Source organism: Thamnophis elegans, chromosome 1 (genome assembly GCF_009769535.1).
Source record: "Thamnophis elegans isolate rThaEle1 chromosome 1, rThaEle1.pri, whole genome shotgun sequence".
NCBI classification, from domain to species: Eukaryota; Metazoa; Chordata; class Lepidosauria; order Squamata; family Colubridae; genus Thamnophis; species Thamnophis elegans.
In genome coordinates, this window is record NC_045541.1 from 8382047 (window position 1) to 8395844 (window position 13798).

General features: G+C 39.3%; 2 protein-coding genes across 3 annotated transcripts in view; one reads left to right on the top strand and one right to left on the bottom strand.

Moving 5' to 3' along the window:
* ORC2 (origin recognition complex subunit 2) overlaps nt 1-1122 on the top strand; it is a 27099-nt gene extending 25977 nt beyond the window's left edge. Inside the window, exon 18 of the mRNA XM_032221643.1 lies at nt 32-1122. Coding sequence (XP_032077534.1) covers nt 32-115 — 84 coding nt within the window. The 3' untranslated portion in view covers nt 116-1122. The remainder of the gene's footprint in view (nt 1-31) is intronic.
* Nucleotides 1-13757, bottom strand: part of NIF3L1 (NGG1 interacting factor 3 like 1) — a 25314-nt gene extending 11557 nt beyond the window's left edge. The window contains exons 1-7 of one of the 2 annotated variants that reach the window (XM_032221693.1): nt 13582-13757; nt 11504-11947; nt 9566-9731; nt 6811-6937; nt 3290-3428; nt 2094-2177; nt 1435-1643 (exon numbers count right to left, since the gene is read on the bottom strand). In XM_032221693.1, the coding sequence (XP_032077584.1) occupies nt 1459-1643; nt 2094-2177; nt 3290-3428; nt 6811-6937; nt 9566-9731; nt 11504-11939 (1137 nt within the window). In that variant the 5' untranslated portion in view covers nt 11940-11947; nt 13582-13757 and the 3' untranslated portion in view covers nt 1435-1458. Of the gene's footprint in view, nt 1-257; nt 1644-2093; nt 2178-3289; nt 3429-6810; nt 6938-9565; nt 9732-11503; nt 11948-13581 lie in introns of those variants that run through there. The other variant, XM_032221702.1, reaches the window with a different exon arrangement.
* Between the last annotated feature and the right edge of the window lie 41 nt (nt 13758-13798).

The following is a 13798-nucleotide window of genomic DNA, read 5'->3' on the forward strand; positions in this document are numbered from 1 at the left end:
ATTTCTAAGCTAATTCTCAATTTATTTTCAGGGTGCTGATGGAGTGGAATATTTATTAATTCCTGTGGATGCTGGAATATTGGCTGACTTTTTGCAAAAAGATAATGATGTTTGAAGGCTCACATGTTCAAGGGCAATTCTATTAAGAATTGTTGAATTTTATCCTAAGGTGTGGCCGTTTTGCAGATCTCGGGAGTCTAACCTACCTGTAATAATGGAATGTGATGCTGTTATAAGCAAGACAATTTTTAGCTGCTCAGGTTTCTCTCTTTGCCAGTCTATATTATTGTAGACCAAGAAAATGTCATCTACTGATATTGCTGTGCCTTCTGTTCATAAATCTTCCGGAAATAAGGATTGAATTGGAGAACTTGTGCTTGATAATATACGCGATTGCTTATTAATAGCTGAATTCAGCTATTGACTGGTGTATTTTTAATAGATCATAGGCAAACCATTATTGATCTTCAAATGTGTGTCATGTGAGATGGAAGGATTGGATTAGGAAACTGGTTGGACCCGAGCAAAATAAACCATTGATACCAGAGATGTGGATATCATTGTTTATTAAAAATTTAGCCTTAATTGGGAATAAAAGATTCCTCCCCCATATAAGCCATTTTAAATATGATGACAGCTGTGTTTTTGTCAACAACAATTGCAAATATGCTTATTTAACTTGTTTTTTTACCTAATGACTGTTTAAAAGCTGTCTGAATAAAAATAAACATGCAATTGTGTCCTTTTGTATGGTTCTTTTATGCCATATAACTATTTCTTTGTCTTAGAGACTATTTTTTTAAATACTGAGAGAGCTTTAACTGAAAATAAACTGTTTCTAGACTCTTCCAGAATATCTCTTTTCCCATATCACTCCTGAAGTAAACTTGGCTTCGGAGGTTTATGTTATACTGATATAGATGATATAGGAAAATGTTTGATTGATGTTAAGTGATGACAAATGGGTTCAAATCTGGTGATAAAAAATGAGTATCATTATACAGAAAGTACAATTAGAAATTAGGGTAACAAATATTGATTTGCCCAAGAAGTACCCAGGATGAAAGAACCAACAAAATTGACCACAGAGAAGGAAAAGAGGACAAGGATAGTGTGTTGGAGCAAGTAAAATGAGGCAAACTAAATATGAACGGATAAAGAATATTCAGTGAGAGAATACTGCTAATTGGAAACTGTACTTGGCTTTCCTCCAACTTGATACTTTCAAAATGTAAAATAAAAATCTAAGCATTCAAGTGTACTTTTCTCTGCTACAATACATTTTGTAGAATAATTTATTGTAAAATAAATTTTGCTTTTTTTCAACCAGCCATTTACTCATTTCGCTAACATTTTATTATTGCTAACATTTTAGGAATCAAAGCATATTTTTTGCCAATATTTTTATTAAGTCTCTAAAGGATATACACTTACATTATTTCTCAACGTTTGTTTCTTTTACGCGACTTGAAGGGGGTCTCTATCTCTTTCAGAAATGATGATATTGATCTTATCCATAAAATGCACAGCGAGCATTTGTTTCAGTTTTAACAGAAAGCCTCGTTCAGTGTTACTGTGCTCGCACAAAATCACAGAGATCCCTCTGGAAACAGCATCGAGTACTTCATGGTGGGACATCTCTCCTACAATGCAAAGAGAAAGGTCTGTTGGGATGGAACATTCAAGTAAGGTTTATTTGTTTATGATTCTTAAGTAAAACTATCCCCAGAACCTGCCTGTGTGATGAAATAGGTAAAATTTACATTCTTAAATATGCAAAAATATCTGAAATAGAGGAATATGCAGCAAAATACCCAGGAAGCTTTCAGGATTTTTTTCCAGATCCACAGCTCTCTGCAAGTTATTTGCATTACTGTACTTAAGTTTACAAATTTGGGTTATTTCCAGCAAACCAGGTTCTTCATATTTCATATAAATAGTAGATAAGTGCTATTGCAGAAAGAGGGATATTAATATTTTATTTAGATAAATTTAGCTACAATGTTAACAGAAAATGGTATTTCTGATCTATAAGAAAATACGTTTTAGTAGACAGCTGTTTCAAAATCCTGCTTAAAAAAAGTTTCTCTCACCAGTAACATAGAGATCACTTTCTGTGCCTTGTAAAATACTTGCTCCTGAGCCAGCACAAAGAGCAACCACCTTCACCGAGGACTCTACAAAAAGAATAATTCGCATAGTTTAGTGCTGCAGGTTTTGTGGTGAGTTTCCGGTGTGTTGTTTTCCCTGAGATGATGAAGAGTGGATGGGCAATGGATTAAAGATTACAGCTTGGAATACATGACTTGATTGATTGTCGTTTCCCTAGGCCTTTAGTAACCCTGTGCAAGCCTTTGGTTTTCCTTACAGACTCAAATAAGCAGGTTCCTTCATCTTCAGTTAAAAAGAGAACCTCCCAAAGACCCGTTAGATCGCACAGGGTCGGCCTCCTACGGGTTCCGTCCACCAGCCAATGCCACCTGGCTACCACCCGTGGGAGGGCCTTCTCTGTGGCAGCTCCGGCCCTTTGGAATGAACTCCCCGTGGAGATCCGGACCCTCACCTCTCTCCAGGCCTTCCGGAAAGCCGTCAAAACCTGGCTGTGCCGGCAGGCCTGGGGTTGATGAGTTCCCCTCCCCTCTCGACTTGTATGGCCGTATGACTCTTGTGTATTTTAATTATATGTATTGTGTTTGTATCCCCTTTCCCCTTTTGAGTTGTTCGCCGCCCTGAGTCCCTCCCGGAGAAGGGCGGCATACAAATAAACTAAATCTGAAATCTGCTGGTCAGAGCAATTCATTCTAACTTAGAGCAGTGCTTTGTGAGTGTTAGATAAAAGTAGGCAATATAAAAGCCTCTTAAGAGTGCAGTTGCAACACAATGTGATCAAATGAGACTTTGAAGTATAATGATGGGTGTGGATTGCTTTTTTCTCGCACTCTGAAAAGGAACTCTTACTGTTTTTAGTCTAACTTGTCATTTCCAAACATTTTAAAATATTCTAAACTTTCAAATAATGCTCGCCTCCCCTCCCCACAACCCAAGTTATTTAAATGACTGGTCTGGCTGAATCAGGTTAATTTTATTTAATTCCAGGTTATTTTTATTTAATGCAGAGCAATGCTTTACCCTAAGTGGCTCCTCTGAATGTATCAGTCAAAGAAATCACTTTGAAATAGATGCAGCTTTTTCTTGCCCTAAGAAGCATCATCTCACAAAATAAAGAACAACTAATCGTTTAGGTAGCAAGTAGCAAAAGTCAACATAAAATGAGAAAGTAAATATATACCCAGTGATTTCCCTACTCCAAGAGCGAGACGAATATGAGACAATTTTAAGTGACTTTTCAATCGTTCAATCAAGAGAGAAACGGAGGCCGGTTTGTGCAATGTGCATAAACGTCCCATTCCAGTATCGGCAAGTAGAGGCTGAAAAGAATCCAAAAAAATGAAATGGTTACAATGAAGGTGCTCTGGCAGTTATCTTGCTGTAATAACGAAGGGAAATTTAAATGAGTCTGTTTTCCTAAATACAAGAAGATATACTAAAGTGTTCTGATCCCCTCCTCCGTCCAGTAACGAATGCCAAGACAAGCTTAACTGGAATGTACTTTAATAGCAAGACACCAAAACTTCGGTGGCTGAAAGCCAAGCATAACAAACAGATAAGGACCTTGGCAGCAACTCAGACAAACTCAGGCAGCAATAAACGCAGATAAGGCTTGGCAGCAATCCTGCCTGCCAAGCTCACAGTACTGTCCTCCGACATTCAAACCTGTGTTGACTTCTGCAAAGAGGGCCGTGTGCACAAGTAGCTTTTTATAGTCTGGAGAGGAGCCTAATGACCACCAGCTGAGTACAATCACCTCCTGTAATTACATAATTGTTCCTGACGCCTAGTAGCTCTTCGATGGCGTGCATCCAGAAACAACTCACTACTGGCCTCCGGCTCACTCTCCCTTGTCTCCTCCCCACTGGGCCAAGGCTCAGGTGCCTCCTGGTGGCCAACCAGCCTCTCTGTGCCCTGCTCGGAGTCGGAACCCTGTCCAGGGTCCTCCACATCCTCCAGAGCTGACTCAGAGGGCCCCTCGCTGTCGGAGTCTGGTAGCAGCTCCAACAGCACCTGCTGGGCCACAACACTAAAAGCACCATAATATATTTCACAATTTGTCCTTGACATGCATTATTACGTATAGCTATCAATCTTTTCCAAGTTGGGATCAAGCGTTTTAAAAGACATTAAATGTGCTTAGGGTGGATTGTTAACAAGTAAACAGTAAATTTGAGAACGTCAAGGTCAACTTGTGATTCACAACTATCCCATATATGCACCACAAATTACTCACTGATTATGCTTGTCCTATTTCCAGATCTGAAATATAACATACAAGTAGTCCTTGATTTATAACTATGCATTTGGTGATCATTCAAAGTTACAATGGCACTGACTTATCACGTGACTGGCTGTGTGATAAAATTTTGGGCACTTGGCATCTGGCAAAGTCGATGGGAGAAGCCAGATTTGCTTAATGACTGCACGATTCACTTAACAACTGTAGTGAGTCCATGATATATAAAGGACAATAATGATCTCAATGTATAAGAGTGGGATGATTTGAACACTTTGGTATAATTGCATGTAGTGACCATTTTATATTAGAAAGATCTTTGTATACTAAACGGACCAATGATGATGTAATGAACAATTGATATACATATGATTTGAAATACTTAACCACTATATGGATTAATAATTAATAATGGAAAATTATTTTTGGAACTCTGGATGATTGGTGACATTATGGTCAATTGAAAATATGAATGTATATTATAAATTAATGGGAATTCTTTGTTCTAATCTCCGCTTTTTCTCCTTGGGGATAGGCGATATTATAATACTTTAAAGACTCATTGTTATTTGATGGATAACTATGAATTCAAGGAAATAAGGATTGTTACAAATGAAAGAATATTAATGGTCATTTGAACACATAATGCTCAATGACAGCGAAATATTCAGTTATGTTTAATGCAAAACCAGTGATGTTATTCTTAATCTTAAGAATTGATGCACAAAAACTTGTAACCAAACGACACGCTTGATGAAATGGAGGAAAGTTGCTTTTTTTTTCTTGCTTTGTTTTGTATGTGTTGTTTTGTTTAAAAGAAAATAAATATATATTTTAAAAAAACTGTAGTCAGTCACTCAACTGGCAAAAAGGTCATAAAATGAAGCAAAACTCATTTAACAACTGCCTTGCTCAGCAATGAAAATTTTGGGCTCAGCTGTGGCCGTAAGTCAAAAACTATCTGTACCTTAATACCCAAAGTCTCAGTGAAGAATGGACAAGCATTTCAGCACGCCAGGTGCTGCTTAAGCAAATGGTAAAAGAAAGAGGGGAGAATGGCATCTTGTTTTTGGAGCCACAGAACGTATTTAGTTATATGTTTAAAGAAAAGATGGGAAGGGGGTTGCAAAAATCAAAAATGGCTATTAGACTTAAAATATCTGATTGCAAACGTGCTAACAGCAGCCAGAATCGTATTTGCAAAAAACTGGAAAAATGAAACAATACCAAAACAGGAAGAAGTTATTCGAAAAATAATGGACTGTGCTGAAATGAGTAAATTGACATTTGAAATTAGAGAACAAGAAGACGAGCAATTTTATAAGATATGGGACTTGTTTTATCAGTGGCTGGGGGGAAAAAAACCTGGAAATGAAAAATGTTTTACTTATGTTTTAACTGGAGGAGTTAAATGGCAACACAATTATGCTGTGAAATAGATTAACAACGATACAATGAAAAACTGATATCGATGAATTGAATATTTTAGAATTTTTTGTTTTAAAATGGATAAGGATAACAATGATTTTATGCATACTTGATAGAGGATTGGTGATATAATGTATAACCCTAAGAATATATTACAAGGATATCTTGTTGTTGATAAATAATTTTAATAAGGGAATAACTAAAAATTGGTATATATATGTAGTGACAATTTAGAATATTTTGTTGAAAAATGAAGGAATAAGATCTCTGTTTGATGTATGAGAACAATAATGAACATAAGCATACCCGATAGTTGATTGGTGGAATTATGCATAATTGAAAATAGTGACATACAAATATAAATGGTTGGTATTTTTTTTTCATATTGGGATTTGTGATTATATAAAGGTATACTGTTATCAAATAGACAATTAGGAATGTAGGGGAATTAGGTTTATTGGAAAAAAAACAATAATACTAATTGTAATTGAACATATACTATACAATGAAAGTGAGATATTTAGTTATACTAGATGAAAAATCTGATGGTAAATGTTATTCGAGAACATGGATGTAACAACACTTGTAACCAAAGGACATGCTGTATGTGATGATGGGGTTTTTTGTGTGTTTTTTTGTTTTTTCTTTTGTTGTGTGTGTGTTGTTTGTTTAATAAAAATAAAAATTTATATTAAAAATGGCTATTAGACGTTGAGCTCATTTGAGGCTGTACCTTATATTCTCTCATTTTTCAAAATACGGTATACAATTGATAGTCACAGTTTCTTAGCAGTCTGTTCTCTTATCGATACTTCCTTCAAACTTCCTGAATATGCTAGGAAACTACAGTTGTATCTGCAAAGAATCCCTTTTATTTCTGCTGGGAATAAAACATCTCTTTGCTAAGTTATTTCTTTTGCTTCCTTGCTAAGACAAGCAACCTTCCTCCATCCCACGCTATATCTTCGTCTATTCTTTTTTGCAGCTTTGCACACTCTCTGTGTGAAAATAAACTTTGTTTGTGTGTGGTTTACCTTCTGCAGTGATATGATTTCTGTTGTTTGATATAGCAGATTCTTCTGGGAAAGCAAGGCTATCACTTGCACCAAAGCTAGCTGAGAACAGTTCAAGCTGACACGTGTTTGTTCTTCCCTTTCAATCCTTGGAAATTTGGAACAGAAATATTAATTAAAAAAAAACCTTACAATATACTGCTGGTTGAATATATAAATGGTACTTCCAGTTCTCTCACATGAACGGGTCACAAAATATATTGCCTTTAGTAATAATGCACAAGCCTGGTAAGATGAATTGATGTAAGTACTTAATAATACAACATGATATTGACTATGTAATAGTATACATGTGATTATATGCTATGGAGTTTATTTAAGGGTTTTATGATTGTACATGTATACTGCTATTTTTTTTCTTTTTTATGTATATTGAAATGGAATTATAAATATCATCAACCCAAAAGGGAGCCTGCTCAGAAGCTGAAATACACCAAGTGAATTAGAGGAAGAGTGGGAAGCAGAGGAGAGAAGAAAGATAGGAAGAGAGGGATAGGAGAGAGGGTGAGGGGGGAAGGTGAGGTGTATAAAAAGGAGTGGTAAGGGGAGAGAGGAGAAGGAGAAAGGAAGAGGAAGTAGAGTAGAAAATGATGGAGGGAAGACAGGATGTAGAAGAGTGGGAAGCAGAGGAGAGAAGAAAGATAGGAAGAGAGGGATAGGAGAGAGGGTGAGGGGGGAAGATGAGGTGTATAAGGAGGAGTGGTAAGGGGAGAGAGGAGAAAGGAAGAGGAAGTAGAGTAGAAAATGATGGAGGGGAGACAGGATGTAGAAAGGGGGAAGAAAGTGTCGGATAAGGTATAAATATGGTGTATGGAGAGCAGAAGAGCCAATAACTGGGTTTTTCTTTTTTTCCCCCCCTTTGGTAGTTGATGGTAAGTTGAATTGATGTAATTACTTAATAATACAACATGATATTGACTATGTAATAATATACATGTGATTATATGCTATGAAAATGGAAAATAAAAACTTTCTATGCAAAAAAAAAAGTAATAATGCACAAGCCACCACCACCCCTCCGCAGTGATTCACAATCTTTGGCAGGTAAGTTTAAGCAGGACTTATGCCACCTGTCAAGTCGTCTGGCAGCTATATGAAAATACTGGTTGATGTCATTCATAGATTTGAACAAGGATAAAATACCATCTAAGGTAAATAATGCTGTTCTCCTTTCCATCTATGTGTGTCTTCAGTTCACGTGGAGGGGGAAGAGTGGGCCACTTTTGCGGGGAGAAAGGCTACATTCTTGGAGATGAATGTGTGCCGAGTATGGGAGTGGGCCTAATTCATAAGCATGGTCCTTAGAGACCATGGAGTTCCTTCCTGGGTTTTCAGGTGTTTTGATGTATGCTTATCTGCCCTGTTTCACTTCAGCACCAAGATCACAGAGAGGGAACTGGACATTTTATCAGTGAGAGCCAGTTTGGTACCGTGACCCGTCAAAACCGCACTCGACTAAGCCGCGCCCGATTAAACCGCGTCGCTGACATCATCAACAGGGCGACAACAGCCAGCGCGGAGAAAGAAGGGCGCTTTAAATAGCGCTTTGAAAGCAAGCCGATTCAACTTAAGGTAAGGGTTAGGTTAAGGGTTAGCTTTAGGGTTAGGTTTAGGGTTAAGGGTTAGGATTAGGTTTAGGGTTACGTTAAGGGTTAGGTTTAGGGTTAGGTTAAGGATTAGGTTTAGGGGGGTTAGGTTTAGGGGTTAATTTTAGGTTTAGCGTTTACAGCGTGCTTCTGTCTCCACGCTGTTGTCGCCGTTGATGACGTTAGCTACGCAGTTTCGTCGAGCGCCGTTTTGTCGTGGAACCGTTTGGTACACTGCTTAATGAAGCAGGCTAGAAGTTAGGAGATTGTAAGGTCTAGGCATGAAAACTGGCTGGGTACTTTGAGCCAATCGTTCTCTCTCGCAGCCCAACCCACTTTGTAGAATTGTTAATTAAATTGCTAATTGCTAAATTGTTGTGGGGGAAAATAGGAGGAGGAAGGAATACTGCCTTGATTTATTTATGAAAAGAATAAATGCAGTATATAATTAATTCATTAAAACTATGACCTACCAAACAAAAATGTAGGACCAAAGCATATCATTGTGCTTTTTATAACAGGTTGCAAATTTAATGCTTGGTATTTTTGACTAATTGTAGAGCCATTCCTATCAGGTTAGACAGTATTTTGGCTACAGAAGTAAACAGTTCCGGCATGGGAAGAGATTGGTTCTTTGTTTATGGCACAGAAGGATAAGCTCATGCTTATCATTTAATATGAATCATATTAGTTACAATAGTCTTAAAAATGCTCCTAGCTCTCAATGAATTTATTTGGCTTGAAATGTAATGCAAAGCAGAATGTCTCATCAGAGGTACATCTAATACTTGAGAGAAAAAAAAACCACTGCTTTCTTGAAGTGTGGTCTTAAACTAAAAGTCTGTTATTACATGGAAAGCAAAATTTATTAGTTTGATATTAGTTTGAAATAGAATAAAATTACTGGATTAAGTTAGAATATTTTTGCAAGCTTTTCATCACCTATTTTCTGTATAACCCAAAGCTGGAGGATTTAAAGTACACAGCCTTTTAGCAAGTTAGATAATATGTACTGCTTTCTTTTTATACAGTCTCAAAAATGTTGTCTGATGACAATAAAGAACATCGACTTTTACCAGGTTTTACTTTTACCTTGTCAGTCTATAACCTAGAATGGTCTCTAGCAATACCTGGCAGGTTGAGTTGCGATGAGTGACACCTCTGGCACTGCACGGACTTGGGATAAGACTGTTTCCAGACTTTCAGCGGAGGACACGTTGAATTCAACCCGGAAAGGCCCACCGACAGGGTAAGTGGAAGCTGTAGCGGGTTTCAGAGGAACAACGGTGCAAGCGCCTGAGAAAAAGCAGAGCCAATTAAATGATTTGCACAGCATTCTTGCCCAGGTTTTCCCTTGCCAACCAATCAAATTACACTATAACAATTAAGTTATAGTCCTGAAAGTACTGCAGAGCGTAAAAATTATTAAACTACAATCGTTTTTAAATTCCCCTTGCAAGGAAACGGCAGAGGAGGGGCAGAGAGCCTTAATTCCTGTAGCCTGTTAACATTTTCGCTTAGAATTCCTGACCATCCATGTTTATCATTCACATACATAATATGCACATATACTGTATGTGCATATTACTTGTGCACAGAATATTGAAGCATTAGTGCCCTATTTGGATTGCCCTACTTCATGAATCTGAAGCAGTAGAATTAAAAGAGCCGTATCACATTGCGTGGCACGACAAAACCGCGCTCGACTAAAGCGCGCCCGATTAAACCGCGTCGCTGACGTCATCAGCAGGGCGACAACAGCGAGCGTGGAGAAAGAAGGGCGCTTTAAATAGTGCTTTGAAAGCAAGCCGATTCAAGTTAAGGTAAGGTTAGGGTTAGGTTAAGGGTTAGGTTTAGGGTTAGGTTTAGGATTAGGTTTAGGGGGTTAGGTTTAGGTGTTAATTTTAGGTTTAGCGTTTACAGCGTGCTTTTTTCTCTGCGCTGTTGTCACGCTGTGATGACGTCAGCTACGTGGTTTCGTCGAGCGCCCTTTAGTCGAACGCGGTTTTGTGGTGGAACCATCACATTGACCCTTTGAAAAGGTATCAATTAGATGGTTATCATATACATTTTCCATTTTTAAGTACTGGCCCTTTATAGAATATGCTTTCTTAGGGCAAAATCATAATTTGAAGCAATTATTTAAAGCTACAACCAAGCTCATTGTTCCTTAACGGAAACGTTCGGCAATTCAATGTTTTAATAGCTATGTGTATAGGGTAAGGTAGATGGCTTTGACAAAGATACGCAGGATCTGTTGGGTAGGCAAAAGGAGCTAAAGAACCTTTTAATTTCAGAATGTCCAGGTAACATTTGGAGGTAGTTGAGACCGACATATCCTAAGTCACTAGAGTATAAGAAAGAGGTGAGACACAGCACAATTCTGTAATTATAGCTCAAAACAATAAAAGTTCTTTAGCCTTTCTGTAGAGCTGATTTCATGGCCTGGTCTACATATTGGGGCTAATAGTATGGTACTTCAAGATGAGGAGAGAGGATCTCCCTACAAATAATAGTTGGCCATGGATATATACTTCAGTCTAGTGTTTTGTCATTGTTTAAAATAATATCCATTCCGTGTTTTGCTTGCCTTCCCCCCCCCCAAACAGCAACAAATAGCAATAGCAGTTAGACTTATATACCGCTTCATAGGACTTTCAGCCCTCTCTAAGCAGTTTACAGAGTCAGCATATCGCCCCCAACAATCCGGGTCCTCATTTCACCCACCTCGGAAGGATGGAAGGCTGAGTCAACCTTGAGCCGGTGAGATTAGAACCGCCGAACTGCAGATAGCAGTCAGCTGAAGCGGCCTGCAGTACTGCACCCTAACCACTGCGCCACCTTTTAGTTATCTAACACAGTCCTGCCAACACATTTCAACAGAAACTTATAATATAAAAATGCTAGCAAGAATACAAACGTAACATTTTAAAACATAAAACACAAGCCAAACGCATAGTTGATAATAACATCTTAAAACATAAAGTGTTATTATCTACTTTGTATTTGGCTTGTGCTCCTAGGTTCTTATTTTACATAAGGTGTCATTCCTAACAAGAATGCCTTACCCAATCCTGTAGCAAGCCAGTCATTGACTCCATCAGGTATAGCATCATATGTTGTGTGAGGAGAATAAATGCCAACTCTGTTTTCCAAGGCTCGGATTACCAGGCGCTCCTTCCATGTTCTCCACGTTATACGTTTCAGTGGGTGAAAAATGGGCGGATGGTAAGAAAGAATGAGGTTTGCTTTCTTCTCCAGGGCTTCGTGCATCACATCCTCAGTTAAATCGTTGGTGAGAAAAAGAGTATTGACAATATGAGGAGGGCTTGGCTCAACCAGCAGCCCCACATTATCCCAACTTTCAGCCAGGGAAAGCGAAGCAAAATTGTTTAAGGAAGCAACGAGATCTTTCAGATCCATGACGAAGCGCATAGGCTGAGCAATCAAGGAGGGTGCTTGCAAAAAAGGCCGTGTAATCAGCTTCAAACAGGACAGCGGCATTCAGATTTCTAGAAAACCCAAAAGCAAAAACATAAACCAAAAGGAACAGAAAGTGCAATCTTGACAAAAGAGATTATCAGTGGCTCAGGAGTTCTATTGCAGAGGTTCACCTGACTCAGCAACATTATCAGTGCAAATGAATAAAGTTTGAAGTTTAATTTTATTTATAGGCTGCCCAATCCTGAAGGACTCCGGGCAGCTTACAGAGAGGGGAAATAAAATAAAATAAAATAAAATAAAAAATAGACAAGTTAAAAAACAACACCGATACATTCATTTCAGTCGGGGCTGGACCTCAACAATGCGGTCAACAGCCCCAGGCCTGCCGGAATAGCCAGGTCTTGACGGCTTTTCTGAAGGCCATGAGAGTGGGTGAGGTCCGGATTTCTGGGGGTAGTTCGTTCCAAAGGGTCGGGGCAGCCACAGAGAAGACTCTCCTCCGAGGAGCCGCCAGCCGACATTGTCTGGCTGACGGCATCCGAAGAAGGCCAACCCTGTGGGATCTTACCGGCCGCTGGGAGGAATGTGGCAGTAGGCGGTCTCGCAGGTATGCTGGTCCTAAGCCACAAAGGGCTTTAAAGGTAATAACCAACACCTTGAATTGCGTCCAGAGACCAATAGATAGCCAGTGCAGCTCGCGGAGGATAGGTGTAACATGGGTGTAGCTAGGTACACCCAATATGGCTCGCGCAGCTGCATTCTGGACTAGTTGCAGTCTCCGAACGCTTTTCAAGGGTAGCCCCATGTAGAGCGCATTGCAGTAATCCAGCCAATATGGGGGAAGCAAGAGCTAACATGTTAATAAGAGCACAAATGTGGCATTTGCTGCATGTTTATATCTAGCAGCTTGTCCTGCTATTTGGGGAGGTGAGGAATGTAGTTTCCTCTTTAGGAGTTCCTTAGAGTATTGTTTTGCCTGTTTGATTCCTGCTTACCTGAATGTAGGCTGCTAGTGTTCTGAAGGTCAGATCTCCAGAATCATTCGGATCTTTCAAAACAGCAATTATTGTTCATCTAAGACAGTGTTTCTCAACCTTGGCAACTTGAAGATGTCTGTACTTCAACTCCCAGAATTCCCCAGCCAGCGAATGCTGGCTGGGGAATTCTGGGAGTTGAAGTCTGGACATCTTCAAGTTGCCAAGGTTGAGAAACACTGATCTAAGATGCAAATATGAGATCAGGAAAGTTGCACCAGAACGACAGAAATGGGAACATGCGGGTCATCAGAGACAAGATAATGCTTTTCTTGCTCAACAGAGAATCAACTCAAATGCAAACGTTGGCAAAATAAACGTGATCCCCATTATTCCTTCTGCCTTGCTGCCCCCCCCCAAACTTTCAATAGTCATCTATTATCACCGATATACATTGGTATATTTTTTATCCTGAGATTAAAAACAAGCAACGTCATAAAATACAAAGTAACAGTCCTTTTGCAGGGAGGAAAAATAAAAAAACCCCACCTTTCTCAACTCCTTAATTAAATTAAACCCTGCCGTACGTTTTAGTCCCTTGTAATGATTGCACGGCTCCAACCAACGGGCATTTCCCACCAGTTTCCTAGTTTTAAGGAGACCCCCCCCCCAATAAAGAACAAGACATTTGAAAGAGGAGGGGGCTCCCTTTGCGGCTGCCTCCTTACCCAAACAGCCAAGCTTTCTGCAGGTTCTTGAAATGAATCGCTTCATTCTCCCCGCCCTGGGGGAAAAAAAAGAAAGACCCCTACGTGTGGACTCAACTCCCGTCTTGCACGCGTGCGGTTTAAGCAAGCAAGCGAGCAAGCAGGCAAACGCCTCCTTCCGCTCAGCCGGCCGGCGGAGGCGGAACGGAGCTCTTCGCGGGAGAAAGGCCGAGCGCGG